The following is a 19,371-nucleotide window of genomic DNA, read 5'->3' as shown; positions in this document are numbered from 1 at the left end:
TCAAAATAAAATAAAAAAGTCAGGAAATCTAGACCAGAACTGGGAATAATTCAGTTATTGGACGAAGGACTTGAAATAGGCTACGGATCTTTTATTTCCCCCCATCACCATTTGTCCCCCTTTACCCTCTCCTACTTCCCCCATTGGCCATGGATCTTTAATGTCAGCTCAAAAAGTTTTGACTTAGACACTCAGCAGCCGTGGAGACTTCGGGGCTAGCTCAGGTGGAGGATGCTTTTACACTGCGTTCCAGTCTTTGGCAGTCAACTGACTCAGCTAGTTTTAAAAATGTTTTTAACTATTTTAAAAATATAAAGATATGATAGACAATGTCATTATGTATGAGTTTATATACATTTCATTTATTGGGGATCCACATTAGATTTCTTTGAAGAAAAGGCCTGCGACTATTTTTTGTTTTGCTCCAGTTTAAAGACCACTGGATTGGAGGGAAGTTATACTGTGTTGGTAGCTCAAATTCAGTCTTATCGATTACATAGATGTCTTAGACCAAGCATGTCAAACTCGGGGACCACAGGCCACATGCCTCATTTATTTGGCCCATGTTAGCCTTTGAGTTTGACATGCTTGTCTTAGGCGATGGCAAACAATTCTTCCAGTTAGTTTGTTGGTTGAAAGAATACATAAATGACCAAAAGCTTTTGTGACTTCAGTAATGCTTTCAATTGTATTAATCAAAGCAACATGCACAGATGATTGAAAAATAATTTTGTATAGCACACACATAGTATAGTATTTACTAAGCACTAGTGCGAAGTTCATAATTGTTTCCAGGACCCCTTTCAATAAATGCTGGCCCCATTCCCGTGCCTTTCTCCCCCCCTCCCCCCTCCTCCCTCCCCCCCCCCCCCCCGAACTCCCCTGCCCACAGGTTGGAAACCAGCAGACTAGGGGCTGTGGAAGTGGTGAGCTTAGGGGAAGATGGAGGTAAAGATTCTGACATACAGTTATAGCTGTGAATAGATGAGACACCCGTGGGAGTGAGTGTGGAGAGAAAAACCATGTCTCTACAAGACTGGGGGCCTGTGGACCGTCTGCAGATTGAGCAGGCATTGGGGAGCAGGGGGTTTAGTCAGGGGAGGAAAACCAGGAACCTGCAGTGTCACAGAAGCCAGGGGAAGCTCGGGAATGAACTTCAGGATCAAATGCTCAGAGCTCTTATGGGTAAAGGATGGGGCAGGGGTCTAGGGACTAAGAAAGGGCTGTTGGACTTTGCCACTGGAAGTAGTGTCAAGCGTCATTTCATCAGAATGGCGAGGGGAGAGGCCAGAGTGCAGGTGGTTAAGTCGTGATGGGAAAGTAGAGTCTGCAGCTTGAAGTTCACGGAGTCAATGAAATGCTTCTAAAGAAGGCAAAGAGCACGTGTTTGTAGATAGAAGAGAGTTGGGGTTGGGGAGTTGAAAATGCAAGTGAGAGGGGCTGTGCCATGTGGGTGGGGAGAAGACAGGAAGAGTAAGGGAAATTTTTTTCTCAGACAAAAGAAAAAAGATAAACAGAAGAGAACGATAGGAAGAGGGTGGTACAAAAAGATTTCGAAAAGACTAGGAAGAAAACTAAGGGAAGCTGATGTCATGGGTGACCTGGGACTTCTCGGCAATGGAGATGAGGTTCCCTGTTTTGGGGATGTGCTGCTGAGTTGACATGAGGAACTTGACCGCAGTGGAGAAGTGTGGAGAGGAACCGTCTCTATTTTCCTAAGTCCCATTGGGTTGGAGCCAGCAGGGGGCTGGAGCTGGCTTGCCTGGGCTGTGTGCATCTCTTTCCATCTCTTCCTTCAGTGACATTTTCTTAATAATTTGACATCAGTCAGGGGAGAAGTATTTACACCATGGAAACTGGCAGACACTACAAATCCACTTTCTCCCCAAGACTTGCTGGTCAAGTATTTGCAGCACAGCACTGGTGGGAGCCCTTTAAGAGGGTCTTGCTCAGACCTAAGGCAGGTATCAGAGGTGGAACAAAAAGTCTGGGACAGTCATTTGCTTAGAGGTTTCAGAATGCCAGAGTGTGGACCTTTGGTGGCTTTTTAATATGCACCCTGCAGTGAGCGCATGGAGGGGCCAGCTGCGCTCTAGAAAGCCACAGGCCAGTTGAGCAGGAATGGGGAGGGATTATAACCTGGCTTGGTTTCCACTCTCTAGAGGGGTCTCACCACGGAAGCACTGCAGTCCGCTCTCCGTGTTGGACAAGGGGAGCTGCCCAGGTCTTGCAGGTCTTATTAGAGAGTTAAGGACCAGCATGTGCAGAGAGGACCTTGGGCTATCAGCAGTAGAGCAGAAATCCTGAAGCCCCGTCATATTTTGGGGGTGAGGACCACCGGTCATTTCAGAAAGCAGGGCTAGAGAGTCCCATCGCCCTTGTTCAGGGTGGAGGCAGCAGGAACATGAGGGACTACTTTGAGGGCCGCATCACACCCACCCCACTGTCTCTTGTTCCAGCTCATCGAGGGCGCCTCTGCCGACCAGAAGCAGAGCCTGGGCATCACCAGCATGGACTATTACTACTACCTGAGCCTCTCCGGGTCCTACAAGGTAGATGACATTGATGACAAGCGGGAGTTTCAGGAAACTCTGGTAAGTGCTGGTGCAGGACCAGGCGGGATCTGCTCGCGGGCAGGGCATTGCGGCTGGTAGAAAGGGCACTGAAGGTTAGCAAAGCCAAGAGCAGCATGAAATTTCCACCTCTTTCTGCTGTAAGCAGTCCTATTTGTAAAACACATTTAAGCACCCTTCAATAGCCACCTGCCCAGCTGCCAGAGGACCGCTTAATGATTTGAGACGGGCAATAAAAAAGGAGCGTGAACGTGCCCTGGCCGGAGGTTAGAGCAGTGGGTCTCAACCTTGGCTGCACATTAGAATCACCTGGGAATCTTTTTAAAATCCTGATTTCTGGGCCTCATCCTCTGGAAATTCTGTTTGGTATGGGATGGGGTCACAACATTAGTAACAAAGAAACAGAATTTCCGGAGGATGAGGCCCAGAAATCAGGATTTTAAAAAGATTCCCAGGTGATTCTAATGTGCAGCCAAGGCTGAGAACCACTGGGTTAGAGCGTCGTCTCTCACACCAAAGGGTGGAGGGTTCAATTCCTGCTCAAGGACATATACCTGAGTTGCAGGTTCAATCCCCAGTTGAGGCATGTTTGGAGGTAACCAATTGATGTCTCTCTCACACTGTGTGTGCGTGTGTGTGTGTGTGTGTGTGTGTCCCTCCCTCTCTTCCACTCTCTCTAAAAAACAACGGAAAAAAATATCCTCAGGTGAGGATTAACAAACGAACAAACAAAAATAGTGCATGCATCATTAACCCCCCCCCCCCCCACACACACACACACACACACACAGGAGTTCTGATTAGCAGGTAAGAACTGTTGTGCATAGTGCATTTACCACGCCTGTTTACTGGCAGCTCGCACAATTGCTCTGCCTCCTTAGAAAGGCAAAGCAGAGCGCTCTTGGGTCCTCAATCAGGTTAGACACCTGATTGAGTTTATTAGAACACCTTCAGGCTTTTCCCCACCCACTCTCTCTTCACTCTGTACATACAGGTCAGAGAGCTCTTCACACGTGTGTGTGTTATAGTACAAAAGGTGACATCTTCAGGGAAACAACTTAACAAGTCGAGTTAGACCTTTCTGGAGGTGGGCTGGTCACCCATTTAGCCTCAAAGAAATGCATCGCTACTGCCCTTTGAGTCAGCTATCAGCCTGGCCCTACCTCAGCCCAGAGCCAGAGCCCAGTGGGAGACCCCGCAGGGCATTTGGAGGTACAGCTTGAAGAAAGTTGGTGTTGGCTCTTGAAGGGCAGGATGTATTTCCAGGGGCCAGGACAAGAGGGGACATCAAGACGCCCCGAGGCCCCAAAGGAGCTGGCTGGAGCAATGCAGATGAGGGGCCTGCATTGGTCCTAGAGTAAATTTCCTTTGGAATATGGATATCAAAGACTCAAGTTTTTCAGCTGCTTTTATTCGATATTCGATTGTATAGATTTCAGAAATAAGACTTCTCTGATGCTGTTATTATTTGAATCCCCGGAGATTTTTAACTGAGATCTTTTGCAAATGCAATCTATTCTCAGTCCTCCCAGTGAAGGGAAAGGCCTCTGTGTGTATTTGGAGTAGCTGGACACGGGCACCAGTGCCCTAGGGGGAGAGGCATGGCACCAGGATCACACCAAGGGATGCGGACAGACTTGTTGACTGTGTCCAGCTGCTGCTCCAGCTGCGCGCCGCTCCTCCTGCAGCTCTCTTGGCCCTTACCCTGGAGGGGAGCATGCTCTGCTCGAGGACACACTGCCTTTCCAGCGTGATGTTGAGACTTGAGAGAGATGCAAGAGAGTGCATTGGTCAGGGATAATGTCTGACTGGGACTTCCAGCTGCCGTCACTAGCTAAGCCACGTATCACTGCACCACCCAGTCGAAGCTTGGGCTCCTGCGCTGTGTGCTTATAAGGCTGGTGACCGGCTCACATGGGTAATCTCTTCCCGCTTCCAGCACGCGATGAACGTGATCGGGATCTTCGCGGAGGAGCAGGCGCTGGTGCTGCAGATCGTGGCAGGCGTGCTCCACCTGGGAAACATCAGCTTCAAAGAAGTGGGCAACTACGCCGCAGTGGAGAGTGAAGAGTGTGAGTAGCCGTGGCGCACAGTTGTCGAACAAGGGGAAACCATTGTTTAGCTCCATCAGAAGTAACCCACCGCTTTCCTTTGCTTAGATCTCAACTGAGGTATTTTGGGAAGAGATGAGAAGTCTCGTGCGTCCTGCTGTGGCAGAACAAAAGGGCCTGTGAGTGTCCAGGCCTCTTCTGCCCACCTGCCCACTCCTCCCACCCATCTCCTCCCGCCTCCCGCATTAACTGTCCCAGAGTCATACCCAGAGATCATTCGTGAATTCATTTCAATTTATCATTAACCTTGGGGAAGCTGGCAGAATCTCACATCTAGGTTTAAAAGTAAAGCGATACTTTAATGAGGATTAGGGTAATAGCCGAATAACTCAAAAGATTTGTCTTCTCATAAAAACCTTCTCTATCACTGATCTTCAGGGTCTCCCTTCACCTAAAGGTCATGAAGAGCAAGTGATTGGATATATGGGAATATGGGAAGCTCACAGATTCAGTGTGCCCCATGGGTTGGATTAGATCGGATTTCTGAAAATGAAAAGAGAAAAAAGGACATTGACTTTTGTGTTGCTATTGGTAATGGTCACTTTTAATGGTCACCTCTGTGGTAATCAGAGCCTGAGGACCTGAATGGCCATTTTCACTCTTTGAGAACTCAGGAATCAAGTCCTTCCTGCAGAGACGTTACTGGTTTCGCATGGCACAGGCCCCCACAGTCACCAGGGCGTGTGACTGACTGTGGCCTCTTGGGCATCAGACGGCTTTCCATCCTTTAACCACCCAGGAAGACATTTCTCCCTTTCTCAGCATTCTTCAAGGATGATAAATTTAGATGCTTAGTAATAAATAGTATCCCACTCGTTGCTGACAATGCAGCAAGGCTATTTCCATTCCAAATAAGGTTCTTTTTATATTTTTGTTTTCTTTTGTGATAAAAAGGGAAGCTCTGCTAACTTCTGATGTCTGTCTGATAAAGAGCAAGATGAATTATGTTTACCAGGGGAAGGAACGGGGTGGAAAGCAGTAAATAGACAGGGTGTCCACAAAGTCTAGAAACACAACCTAACAATAATAATAATAACTATGTTTCTAGACTCTGTGGACATTGCCCTTCACGTTTAACAAATGCACGGGAGTGTGCGGGAAGCTCATTAACACTTGGCCTTTTAACATTGACAGTTTGGTTTCTGTGAAAGTCGACTAGATTTCTCTTCCCTTTGTGGATGGCACAGTCCTTTACTGCCCCTTTATACTGGAGAACAAAGTTATGACTCTGGCACAGCTAGCATTTCCCCATGTGCCTGGGCCAAGAAGTAGCCTCCTCCGCCAACGGCGTGAGGCCCAGGATTGGCAGCTGCCTGTGGAATGCCCTGATTGGCGGAGGTGGAGTGATGGGGATCGGGAAAGGCTGTGTTGGAAACCAAGGAAGTCCAGCAAAGAAATGTGCCCTCCTTCCAGTAATTTGTTTTCTGTTCAGTTGGTAAGACCTTAGCATGGTTCAGAGGGGTGCCCTGTTAAAGCTTCCCCCGCCCCCTGCACTCAACTGTTCCCTTCCCCAGAGGCTTCCAGTCTCTCGTATTCCATTCAGGGAACGTGTGTTCCAGAGCAACTACACACACCCACTCATTTTTTCTCACTTTGTGCATCAGTGGGAACATAGAACATAGTCTGCAGTTGCCTTTTCACTTTACAGTATATCATGAGGGTTATTTTATAACTCACTGAGGAGCTTCATCCTTTTCTGTAGCTGCATAATATTCCATTGCTTGGCTATATTTTAATTTAGTGAACTGGTCATCTGTTAATGGACGTTAGGATAGTTTTGGATCTGCTGCTTTTACAATAATGAACGAACATTACTAAAATGAATAAGCTGGTTTGTGGTGTCTTTCCGATATTTGAGTATATCAGTGTAATAAATTTGTAAAGGGAAGAGCTAGCCCATATTTGGTTAAGAGAAAAAAGCAAACTTTCTCTAGCTATCGTAATGAGGGAAATGGTAAGATTTCCATCAGAGCTAAAGCAAAATAGCCATTAATAACAACAAATTGTATTGTTACGTTACCTTAGACTAATGGAGCTATAGAATTTCTGGAGTCAAACCTTTACATTGCTGAGAAGTCAAACAAACCTCAACTTGGGCACATCTGTACCTGTCATTATCAATAGCATAAGATGGTTTTGTGGAAACAAGTCTTGCTCAAAAGATATTAAATCCAAATTAACCTAAGAATTTTATTGAAGGAAAATAACATGACATAAACAACGATGGGGAGTACAAGTGACCACGCCTCTCCTTGGCCCTGTTAACTATTTGTTTTGTGTGTTTTTTTATATATTTTATTGATTTCAGAGAGGAAGAGAGAGGGAGAGAAAGATAGAAACATCAATGATGAGAGAAAATCACTGTTCGGCAGCCTCCTGCACGTCCCCTATTGGGGATTGAGCCAACAACCCGGGCATGTGCCCTGACTGGGGATCAAACCATGACCTCCTGGTTCATAGGTCGACCCTCAACAACTAAGCCACACCGGCCGGGCTAATATTTATTTTTAAAAAACTTTTTTACCTCGCTGTTTCTTTTAAAATTGTAAAATGGAATTTTGTTTTGCTGCATCTTGTCAGTTTCTCTATTTTCTCTATACTTCACATGTAAAAGAAAAAATTAAATGTGACTTTTTAATGCACTAATAGAAATCTATCTTCATTATCAAAATGTGCTGAAACATTATTTTCTAGCAGGTTCTTCTACATAATTCTGATTAACTATACCAGAGTTACATCAGCATTTTTAAATGAATCAATGCCTGCTCCCTCCTCTCCTTTCCCAAGCCTCTGTACTGCTCCGAGGCAGTCCTTATGCAGCCACCCTCCCAGACACCTCATGGAAATTCACAGCCTGAAGGAAGTCAGTATGAGCAGCCCTGTAATTTTAGTACCAGGGCAGCCACTGAAGAAAATGTGAGGTCATAAAAGGTTATACTTGAAAAACATGGCATGGACTTTTTTAAAAGCCAGTACTGGATTTCCTCTCTAGGCTTCTTAGCTGTTTCCCTCCGCCTGTGGCTCTGAATCTTGGCCAGATTCCATGCCCTGTTTTTCGAGTGCCTGCGGTCCTTCACTGTGCCCTCCTCTATAGAAGAGGTGTGAGCCATGGAAGTAGATAGGGCATGTTTCCTTTACATCTTGTCCGTCTGTTTGATCTCAAGGACTACTTCAGTTTTGTTACGCTTCTTTAGCTGTGGTCATAAAGATAATGGGATAGACTTTTTCACTAAATATTTGAACTGTGTCCCCATGTTAGCATGGTTATGGGCTTGGCAGGAGCTCATATTTACAAAACCAACAAAGTGAGGCTAATGATTTGTTGTATCAAACAATTCACTGTGTCGTTGCCATGAAGCATGAGGGGTCCTGGTGAATTTACTATAAAACATTGACTACCAGTGTGTCAAGTGAAATACACGTGTACCTGACTATCTGCCTGGTGACAGTGGTGACAATCAACATTGTAGCTTCCTTTAGTGAACCTCTTATACGTCAGACTCATTGGTAAATGGCTCTTGGTTCTCACAACAATCCTACTTGTGTCTAATCTGACTTACGGGCATCTGATGTTTTTGCTCTGTACAAAGGTAAGTTTCTGTTTAGTGGGAGACACATCCAGGTTCCTAAACATACATGTGAACATCAAAACTAAACTAAAAGAGGGTGGGAGGAGGATAAAGAAGGTAAAGATTATCAGATAGATGGTGATGGAGAGAGACGAGACTTTGAGTGATGAGCACACAATGTAATATACAAATGACGTATTATGGAATTGTACACTTGAAACTAATGTTATTAACCAATGTCACCCCAATAAATTTAAATTTAAAAAACTAAATTAAAATCATCACTTCATGGCCTTTGCGCCAAGATCAAGTGTAAAAACTAATCTAAAGGAAATAGCCTTTGGCAAATTACTGCACTTGATTTATTCACATGCCCTTTTTAAAAGGAAGCTGTCTGCTAGTGGGAGCATTTCTGTGGAACACTCACATAGATCAATATACACCTTGTTCTGGCATTGCACTTTTTCTAAATGCATTCACTGACTTAATCTCCTTGGAAGGTATATACTGAGAAATGTCAGCATGTTCATTCTAACACCATCTGTGAAATTCAAACATTATTTTTTATTGGGAGGCTTGTGATTTTTGAGCATTATCATGATAAGGTCTTTCACAAAACCCTTTTATCAGAGAATTTTGGAAAACTTTATGCAGAAAAAGAAGACTCGTAGTCCGGTTAAGAATTCTGATTTGTGTCCATAAAAATAGTGGGAGAAATCTGAGCATCCTTTTATGCCCAAGGATGGTTGGTGTCACTTATTCACATTAGAATGTATTAACCAGAAAAAAAGAATTCCATTATATCACTAGCCTTCCTCTTGCAGAGTTTCACAGCTGGAAACAGGTTGCTGAGCCTGGGAACCTCAGCTCTTCTACCCGAAAGCCACACACTACACCACTGTATGTCCTCAGGGTGGGATGGGCGTGCTGTGATGTGAATAATACAACACCCTCCATTTTGTTCCCTACGCCTCGCCCAGAAAAATCTTCTAACACCCCTCTCTAGATGCCATCTAGGCCCCCTTGACTCCAGCCCGACCATCTCAGACCGTTCAGTGATCCCCACTATTGGAATTGGCCCTGACCTTTTAATCATCTACCATAACCTTCAGCTGTAGCCAGTGTTGGTCTACTCACTGTGTACCTCAACCATGTCTCTTGAATTCCTGCCTCCTCACCTTTACACATTCCATCCTTCTCTCTCTCATCCTCTGCATCGATACCTATCCTGTCCATTCTTTTAGACCCCACCCATCTTCCTCAATCACCCAAGCAAGTAGTAATATCTTTCTGTTCTAAATTCCCCCAGGACTTTATTATCTATCTGTGTCACATATTTAGCTTTTATTTGGCAAACTACTTTTGCCTCCTCTAGGTTGTCATCAGAGTTTCTTCAATAATTTGTGTCCTGTCCTCTCCCTTTAACAACCCCACACATGGTAACTACTCAAAAAATAAGTGGTTGGTTGTAATTATTAGTTTGATGATATCAGATGCTTCCAGCTCTTTGTGAATGATGCTATGAAAACACTGTATCAAAGAGGAAGAAAACAATATTTGAAGCCAAAGAAATGTTGCTTGATTTAGTTCCTTCCGGCTGTCTTGCTGCAAGCTTGGAGAGATGTCCATTTTAGGCATTTAGCTGTGATCTCAGTAGGGAGGATTGGTTTAATGCCACCCTTCTTGGTTAACTGATTTGTATTATTGGAAGCTCAGTCATCATAGGAATTGACTCATGTAATAGAATAACTGGGAAAAGCAAAATGGATGGGTGTGTGTGGGATTGCTGATAAGCGGTCTTCACTAGCCTGAAAGTTCTTGGGACTAAAGATGGTGTCTTGTGTGTGTGTGTGTGCGCGCGTGTGAACACGCAAATGCATAAACACACACACACACACACACACACACACACACACAAGTGCCTCCCTGTTTGTGAGACACATTGTTAACATTCTTAAAAACAATCGAGGTTTATTTTGTTTTCTATAGTTTTGGCTTTTCCTGCCTATCTCCTGGGGATAAACCAGGACCGTTTGAAAGAAAAGCTGACGAGCCGGCAGATGGATAGCAAGTGGGGAGGCAAGTCGGAGTCCATCCACGTGACACTCAACGTGGAGCAGGCCTGCTACACCAGGGACGCCCTCGCCAAGGCCCTGCACTCCCGCGTCTTTGACTTCTTGGTGGATGTAAGTAGACGTAGCTGACTTGGTGGTGCTTTTTATTGTAGCTGCCAAGAGGAAAACTGCTAAGGGTTTCATGTTCATGTGGCTCACTCCTTCTAACCATCACCTGACTCCTCCACTTTTCACCCTTTCATCCTGGGGCCAGTGTATCCTGCTTTTACTTCTAGAATTCTCCACCAAGACTGTAACAGCTTCTCATGGACAAAATACAGGGTGGGGCAAAGGTAAGTTTATAGTTGTTCATATGGAAAATAATACAATAATTAACAAATAAGAATAAGGTGTGATTCCCGTACTCACAACTATAAACCCACTTTGCCCCCAGCCTGTATTTTATAGAGGCAGGACCAAAGGCCAGGAAAGGAGGAGACCAGGACATGAAGGCATCTTGACTTTGAGCCTAAAGATTTAGGGATGTATTTGTCATCTATTACTGTGTTACAAATTAGTCCAGAACTTAGTAGCTTAAAACAATAAACATTTATTCTGTCATTTGGAAGTGACTTAGCTTGGTGGTTCTGATTCAGGGACGAGATTGTGGTCAAGATGCTGAGGGGAGTGATGGTCACCCCAAGGCTTGATTGGAGTTGGAGGATCTGGCTCCAAGCTGACACACTCACACGGCTATTCGCAAGACTCCTCGGGTCCTTGCTGCACGGCCCTTTCTTTTCAGCTGCTTGAATATTCTCACAGCGTGGCAGCTGGTTTCCCCCAGAGTGGGTGATCTAAGAGAGAGCGAGGCAGACGTCCCAGAGCTTTTAACGTCCTCGTCTTGAGCTCAAGTATTGCCGCTCTGCAATATTCTGTACCTTAGAAACAGGTCACCAAGTACAGCCCACACATAAGGGGAGAGAAATTAGGTTCCACCTTCTGAAAGGAGGCGTATCAGAGACTTCTTCGGCCCTTCACATCTGTGGACCCAACCAACTGTGGATAGAAAATATTCAGAAAATTAAAAAATGTTGTCACTGATTATGTATTTAGGCCTATGATGGTTGTGTCTGTACTTTCTTATTATAATTCCCTAAGCAATACAGCATAACAACTGTTTACCTAGCACTTACATTGTATTAGATATTTTAAGTAATATAGAGATGATTTGAGGTTTATGAGAGGATATATATAGGTTATTTGCAAATACTATATGCCCTTTTATATAAGGGACTTGAGCATCCATGGATGTCGGTATTCACGGGCATCCTGGAACCACTTCCCCACGGATATCAAGGGATGTCTGTATTTTAAAACCACCACATATTTTTTTTAATGATAGAATAATCATATATATATATATATATATATCTATATCAGACATCCCTTGAGGTGTGTGTGTTTGCATAATATTTGCATATATATACATATTTATGTATACCGCATATAGATCCTGAAAATTAGTCTTTGAGCAGTGTAGCACTGCCGGTGACAGTCTATGCTAATCATTGCAGCCTGAGAGGGAGAATAATAATAGCAAACACTTATTTAGCACTTACTATGTGCCAGATACTGTTCTAAGTATTTTAGGGGGGGAAAAAAAACACAAAAAAAACCCTCATTTAATTCTTACCACAACCCTGTGACTCAGATAAGCTAACTGAGGCCCAGAGAGGTTAAGGCACTTACCCAAGGCCACACCACTCTTAGATAATAGACCTAGGAATTAAATCCAGGTAATTGGGCAGTGATCCAGTATTCTACTCCTCTGCCTTTTATATGATCAAGGCAGGAAGAACCCTCAGGAAGCCCAAGTCAAGGACAGCAACGTGGTCATTAGACCCTAGAGGTCTGCATGATTGGGTGCGGTTAGGGTCGGGCAGGGCAGGGCAGCGTAGGGTAGTTATTCTGTGTACTCCTTGTGGCTAGTTTAAGGATATGATTGCTTGGGGAGGTCGAGGTCATGCCAAGCATTAGCCATGTTTTTAACGTGTTCAGACCCTCCTTTTACTGACAAGGGAATCTTTGGCCCCAGGACTGGTGGAATTGCCCAGGGCCATTCAGCAAGAGGGTCATGCAGAGCCAGGACTAGAACCCACGCCTCCTGTCCCTGTTCAGTGTATCTTCCAGCACTGGGCTTCCCACCTTATTTCCTTTCCATCTTTTCCCAATTTTGTGTGTGTTAAAGAGGGTGGATGCTTCATGTAAGTGATACTAGTTAGAGCTGACAGTTACCAAGCACTGACTGTGTACCAGGTACTGAGCTACGTGTTCTACATTATTACGCATTAGCTTGCAAAAGATGATTATCTTTTTTTCTTTTTCTTTTTTTTTTTTTTTTTTTTTTTTTTTGCCTGGAAAACAACTCTGGTACTTCAAGATTCATCCAGGTATTCACCGCCTGGAATTTTTCTCCCGTGTTCCTCCCTCCCCTGCAGTCCTCACTAACCCCTCCAACCTACACTGCCCTCCTGTCATTGTCTGTTCCACTGAATTGCACATCTCTTTTCACAGTGATTGAGACCACAGACTTTTAAAAAAAAATGTTTTCTAATTAAAAAAGAGCATAGACTTAGGCATCGTCCACTTAAGTGTCATCCCAGGCCCTCCCTCTTGCCCAGCGTGATCTCAGGGATTGCACTGTGATTGCTATTGGTATGAGAACTGCAGTGAGAATTAAAGGACCTGACACATACAAGGCACTTAGCAAAGTCTGGAGTAGGTGAATGTTAAATATACAGAAGCTGCTCTTATTAACATCACTTTAATGGTAATTACTGGCATTATTAACCGTAGTTGGCTCACCCTCTCTATAAGCTCCTGGCCACAGAGATTGTCTTCTTGACATCCCTGGCGCATTGTGTTAGGTGATCATTAAATGATTAGTGAGTGGGGTTCTTCATGTGAAACAGATTTTACTTCGATCATCCGAGATGACATTTTCTTCCAATTCTCAAGACTTCCTGAAGAAAACTAACTCTGCCGGAATTTAATGGTTTTCATCATTAAGCAAACATTGTTTTTTCTGCTACCATAATAGTTTTCTGGGATTCTGGTGGTTTCCCAAAGTACTTGACATTGCACTGAGACTTCTTTTTTTTTTTTAACAATTCGTAGTATTCTTTTTTTCCCCATCACCTATCCCCTCTGTGCCCTCTTCCACTCCACCCTGCAATCAGCACACTGTTGTCCATGTCCATGAGTTACCTCTCTCTCTCTTTTTTTTTTTGCTCAATCCCGCCACACCCTCCAGCATTACCCCTCCCCCCACCAGAGCTGTCTGCCTGCTCTCTGTCTGTGAGGCACTGAGACGTTTTTAAAGCTGTAAGTCACGGCCTTGGTCTCTGGTTCCAGCAGACACTAGTACTTGCTGTGTGTAGTCTGTTTGTTGTGTGCAGGATTGCTTCCCTCCCCCTCTGCATGTGCAGGAAAAGGAGTTAATTGCCATGCTGCTTACTTTCTCCTAGTCTATCAACAAAGCGATGGAGAAGGACCATGAAGAATACAACATCGGCGTTCTGGACATCTACGGCTTTGAAATATTCCAGGTAGGACCAGTTTAAGTCATTGCAGACTGGGGAGGGTGATGCATTTCCTCTGGCTTGAAGAAATGATTAATTCTAGGCAGTGAAAAAAAAGAACACCCCACTATGGCCCAATTTTTGCCTTTGGGCACCATCACCAAACTAGTTTCTCCTAAATCTAAACTACGCAGCCTTCTCCTGATGCCTCCAGCATTTCTGCAAAGGCTTGTCACATGGAAGCATCTCACTAGATCACTCAAGAAATGTCTTCGAAATGATTTTGCAGAAATGATTGATGGAAGTAACTTTTTCTTTTTCAGAAAAATGGCTTTGAACAGTTTTGTATCAATTTTGTTAATGAAAAATTACAGCAGATTTTTATTGAACTGACATTAAAGGCCGAACAGGTAAGCACTCCCTCTTCCTTCATCGTGTTCTCCTTCTAATTTGTTTTCTTTTCAAGGGTGTAGACTTCTCTTTGGATAACAGCTTCAGATTTGAGTCATCTCTTAGGAAATGTCCTTAACAGTGTCAGGCAGACAAACCGCATGCCACTGGGACCTTTCCGTCTGTGAAACAGAAACACCGTCGGCTACATTTTCTTCCTCCTTTGAGCAAAGGATGCTGTGAAGTTGGACTTGGAACTGGCTGCTTCTACTGCTCTCTGACTCACTGACCAAGTGCAAAATGGAGACGTCGTTCCAACCCCTTTGTCTGTGGCATCTCCTGTGTGCCCAAGGAAAAGCTTGGCTTTGTCAGAGTTGCTTTACTCCCAGTTCTCCCTAGAAATTAATGTGTCTTTAACAAAAGCTGGTGTTTTCATTCTGGCTTGAAGAAACATGTCTTGCTTATCGTTCCTTCTGAAAGGCCAGCGCAGGTCCCTGTATTCTGGATTCCGCATTGTGTTTCGATTCTACAGTGTCAGTAACAAAGTACCACAAACCAGGTGGCTTAAAACAACAGAGATTTCTCCTCTCAGAGGCCGGTATCAAAGTGTCACCAGAGCGTCACCCCTTTCAGAGGTTCTGGGGGAGAATCCTTCCTTGGCTCTCCAGCTTCTGGTGGCTCCTGTCCTTGTTTGGTAGCAACATGACTTCAGGCTCTGCCTCGGTCTTCACACGGCCTTTTCCAGTCTGTGTCCAACTGTCTCTCCTTTCCCCTGTAAAGGCACAGGTGGTTGGATTAGGGGTCACCCCTAAATCCAAGATGATGTCTCTTGTGAGGTCCTTATCTAATTGTATCTACAAAGATCCTATTTCCAAACCTCACATTTTGAGATTTTAGGGGACATGTTCAACCCACTCGACATATGAAAGGCTGTTTGGGGATGTTTAGTCATGGAGCATTCATGCTTAGGAGCCCCAGTGAGCAGAGGCGTTCACATAAACCTCTGGCCTGGAGGTCTCGCCTTCCACCACCTCAGAACAGCTAGGGAAAGCGTGGGGTGGACTGAGATGGGAAAAAGTGGGCAGCATTTAGATCATATAGGAACTTTGTAGGGCATGACAGAAAGTTCAGATTTCATAGCAAGTAGGATAGGAAACCATTGCAGCATTTTGAGCAGAAAAGTGACATGGTCTGATTTGTGTTCTGTGTTTTTGAGAAGGTCACCACTCTAGCTTTACAGACTTATAGAATGGAGTGAGACAGGAAAAGAAAACAGGAATGGAAGTTTAGAAACCAATTAGGAGACGATGCAGGAGACTGTGCAAGACAGGACGGGAGCTTAGACCATGGTCTATTAGTAGGGGTGGTGACACGGTGAGAGGTGGTCAGAGTTAGTATACATGTTAGAGACTGAGTCACCATGATTACTCAAAATAATTAGCAATAAGCCAAGAAGGAAAGAGGAATTAAGGATGATTTCTGCCTTTGTAGCTTGAATAACAGGGCCAATGGTGAGACCATTTACTGAAGGACATGGTTAGGGGAGCAGTTGGTTGGAGACAGGGGGGATGTAGAGTCAGAACTCTGCTGAACAAGTTACATTTGAGAGGCCTGTTGTACATCCAAGTGCAGATTCCAAAATAAAATACATATGAGTCTGGAACTCAGTGGGGAGGTCTGGACTAGAGAAATGAATACAGAGGTCACTAGCCTATAGATGCTATTTAAAGCCATGAGATTGATTGGAATCACCTAGAGAAGGAGGGTTGAGGAAAGCAAGACGGCTGGAAAATTGAGCCCTGAGAGTCTGTCTCCTATAAAGATCTGGAGAGATGCTAACAAAGCAAACCTGGGAGGAAGGAGAAGAACCAGGAGAGTGTGCTGGTGTCCATCCAGTTAGGTGAGCCCCTGGCCCGAGTGAGGGGCCTTCCCCTTAAGTGCCTTGATGCTAATCCATGCTGCTGTCCTATGTTAAACTCGGAGATTATTGTGAAACAGACCTGTAGGTTTCACCATATTAAATGGCCATTTTTTGAATGTCAGAAATGCTTGTGTGGTAATGATTTCATATGGTTCAAACTCAATAAAAATTACATTACCAAGCAATAAAATGTTGCTTTTCTAACCTCCTTAGGAAAAAAAATTAAAGTTCCAAGTTGTTGTCAAAGGGCATTCAAGTTTTTCTTTCATGGTGATTTCTGTGCCTTTGATATCCATATGTGTGGAGTCCAGCTAGTCTTCACTGGGTGGTCATGTGAGTTCCCGCTTTCTGTCCCACAGGAAGAATATGTTCAAGAGGGAATAAGATGGACGCCCATAGAGTACTTCAATAACAAAATCGTGTGTGACCTCATAGAGAACAAAGTTGTAAGTATCGGTCTGGTGTGTATCCTAACTGCTCACAGATTTGCATTAAGTGCATTTTTCTCCTCTGTGTCATTATTTTAGAATAGGCAAGGTGACAACTCTGGTTTGCACAGAATTTTTTAAATTACATTTATTTTGTGTATATAGGTATGTTAGCAAATAGAGCAATAGGGTTTTATTTTTGTAAATACGAACATGTGAACATGAGTAAAATGTCAATTTACAAACAGGAGTTGTTACTGAATTAATTCTATCATTTGTGTTGATGGCTTAGTGCATAAAAAGACTCAAAATTGGCCCATCTGCTAGATCATTCATATAACTTCTAGGACTTGAGACCTTGAAATTATTCAAAAGAAAACAAAAAGGATGTAGACAGAGATCTCTACAGTACCATTTTTGTTTTTGTTGTTTATAAAGCTCAAAACTGGAAACAGTGAAAAAGTCCATAGACACTTCAGTCGTTAAGTAAACTACAGCATATCAGAGCACACACAGCCATTAAAAAATAACTGAAGACTATATGAAACTTGACGATTGTTTATTAAATAGTGCTGTGTGGATAAAATGTGTAACTGCACAACTGTGTAAGCCATGCCTATCAGGGTAATAAGCTGAAAGTGAACATTAACAAGAAATGGTGAATTAGAGCCCTAACCAGTTTGGCTCAGTGGATAGAGCATCGGCCTGCGGACTGAAGGGTCCCAGGTTCGATTCTGGTCACGGGCATGTACCTTGGTTGTGGGCACATCCCCAGTTAGGGGGTGTGCAGGAGGCAGCTGATCAATGTTTCTCTCTCATTGATGTTTCTAACTCTCTATCCCTCTCCCTTCCTCTCTGTAAAAAATCAATAAAATATATATATATATATTTAAAAAAAGAAGAAGAAGTGAATTAGAGCCCTAGCTGGTTTGGCTCAGTGGATAGAGCCTTGGCCTACAGACTGAAGGGTCCCGATTCAATTCCAGCCAAGGTTGCAGCTCGATCCCCACTAGGGGGTGTGCAGGAGATAGCCAGTCAATGATTCTCATCATTGATGTTTCTATCTCTCCCTCTCCCTTCCTCTCTGAAATTAATAAAGAAATATGTTTTTAAAAATAAAAAATATGTTTAAAAAAAAGAAATGAATTAGAGCAGCTGTTCTCAACCTGTGGGTCGCGAACAATGAAAATGCATCCTGCATATCAGATATTTACATTACGATTCATAACAGTAGCAAAATTACAGTTATGAAGTAGCAACGAAAATAATTTTATGGTTGGGGGTCACCACAACATGAGGAACTGGGTTAAAGGGTCGCGGCATTAGGAAGGTTGAGAACCACTGAATTAGAGTCAAAGGAAAATGTTTTAATTTTTCTTTGGGGTTTTTTATATCAACTTAGTACAAATAAGAGTGTGCAGATAATGATCTGTGTGCGACTTTGAATAGAATTTCAGGGAGTTAAACCATTTTTTAAAAAATGGGCTTTTCCTCCATCTTAGATCTAAGTGATGACTCCCATTTGGGGTTATTAATGGTATTCTTGCTCAAAGGGAAAAAATGACTTTCAAGATGGTATCTGGAATCTAGGGAGCTGTTGTTTCCTTCCTCAAGGAAAGACCCGATAAGCATTGCATGTATTTGGGAACAATCGTTGAATTGGGGCTTTGGCTTCTTGGTCCCATCAGAACCCTCCTGGGATCATGAGCATCCTGGATGACGTGTGCGCCACGATGCACGCGGTGGGTGAGGGGGCGGACCAGACGCTGCTGCAGAAACTCCAGATGCAGATCGGGAATCACGAGCACTTCAACAGCTGGAACCAAGGCTTCATTATTCACCATTATGCTGGGAAGGTATGGCCAGCAAGCCGGGGTCAACAGGAGAGGGGAGGTCATCCTTTCCAATGTCTACCTGTTTTAAGCCACTGGGTCTGTCATCTGTTTTCTCATGAGGCAACTGAAAACTGTGTCCATATAGTTTCATCTGCCTCACTGTGTTTTATTCATTCAACATGGATTCATTCATTCAACAACATGGGACCTATGAAGTATGTGGGGAGGTAATACAAAAGACGGAATACACTACTGTGTCCTTTTTAATCACGAATCACCCTGGTACCTATATTAACTGCTGAAGGAATGGACTTTTGTCTTGCTTCTTGCTGCCCTCACAAACCTTCATTCCTTACCTGCCCATGTCCACTGGGAAGAGAAATAAGGACAAACGCTCACATTTGGTGTTTGTTCTCATAAAATACATGATTATTGGGTGCCTCCTGGGTACCAGCTTTCTGTGGGTGTTAGTGCTACAAAGATAAGTAAGTCAAGGTCCCAATATTTAGGGACTTCCCAGTCCTATGGAAATCCACTGGTCTTACCTTTCATCCCAACTAATCTTTTGTTAGCCTGAGTCCCTGAGCATGTTTTTTTAGCTGAATTGATCCAACTCTGACACCATTTGTTAGAGAAATTGCAAAGCCTTGGATGACAGGGCCCATTGCAATGGATTAATGAGCATAAGAAGTTTTTTTATTTTATTCTGTCTTAGCTAAAATTTATGGGAAAGAATTACATTTATTACTTAAACATCCCTATGAATCCATTGAAGAAGGGGTGTGTGAGACCTAGATCCCTGGGCCATATGGGCAGCCAAACACCGTTCATCAGCATCCATAGGCCGTCACCAACTAAGAAGCTAACAAGTAAGATATGCACAGCTTTAGTGTGACGGTTCATGATGAA

General features: G+C 43.8%; 1 protein-coding gene across 7 annotated transcripts in view; it reads left to right on the top strand.

The window, feature by feature from the left end:
• Positions 1 to 19,371, top strand: part of MYO1E (myosin IE) — a 189,614-nt gene that overhangs the window by 113,468 nt on the left and 56,775 nt on the right. For all 7 annotated transcript variants that reach the window (XR_004966726.1, XM_036303216.1, XM_036303197.1 and 4 more), the window contains 7 exons: positions 2,460 to 2,594; positions 4,513 to 4,645; positions 10,243 to 10,439; positions 13,835 to 13,915; positions 14,212 to 14,298; positions 16,559 to 16,645; positions 18,316 to 18,483. Coding sequence is in view for 6 of the 7 variants with exons in the window: in XM_036303216.1 (XP_036159109.1) it covers positions 2,460 to 2,594; positions 4,513 to 4,645; positions 10,243 to 10,439; positions 13,835 to 13,915; positions 14,212 to 14,298; positions 16,559 to 16,645; positions 18,316 to 18,483 (888 nt within the window). In the remaining variant the exon portion in view is untranslated. The remainder of the gene's footprint in view (positions 1 to 2,459; positions 2,595 to 4,512; positions 4,646 to 10,242; positions 10,440 to 13,834; positions 13,916 to 14,211; positions 14,299 to 16,558; positions 16,646 to 18,315; positions 18,484 to 19,371) is intronic.

This window comes from Myotis myotis, unplaced genomic scaffold, assembly GCF_014108235.1.
Source record: "Myotis myotis isolate mMyoMyo1 unplaced genomic scaffold, mMyoMyo1.p scaffold_m19_p_1, whole genome shotgun sequence".
Taxonomy (NCBI): domain Eukaryota; kingdom Metazoa; phylum Chordata; class Mammalia; order Chiroptera; family Vespertilionidae; genus Myotis; species Myotis myotis.
The sequence above is the reverse complement of the archived record's forward strand: the minus strand, read 5'-3'. Positions and strand labels throughout refer to the sequence as shown.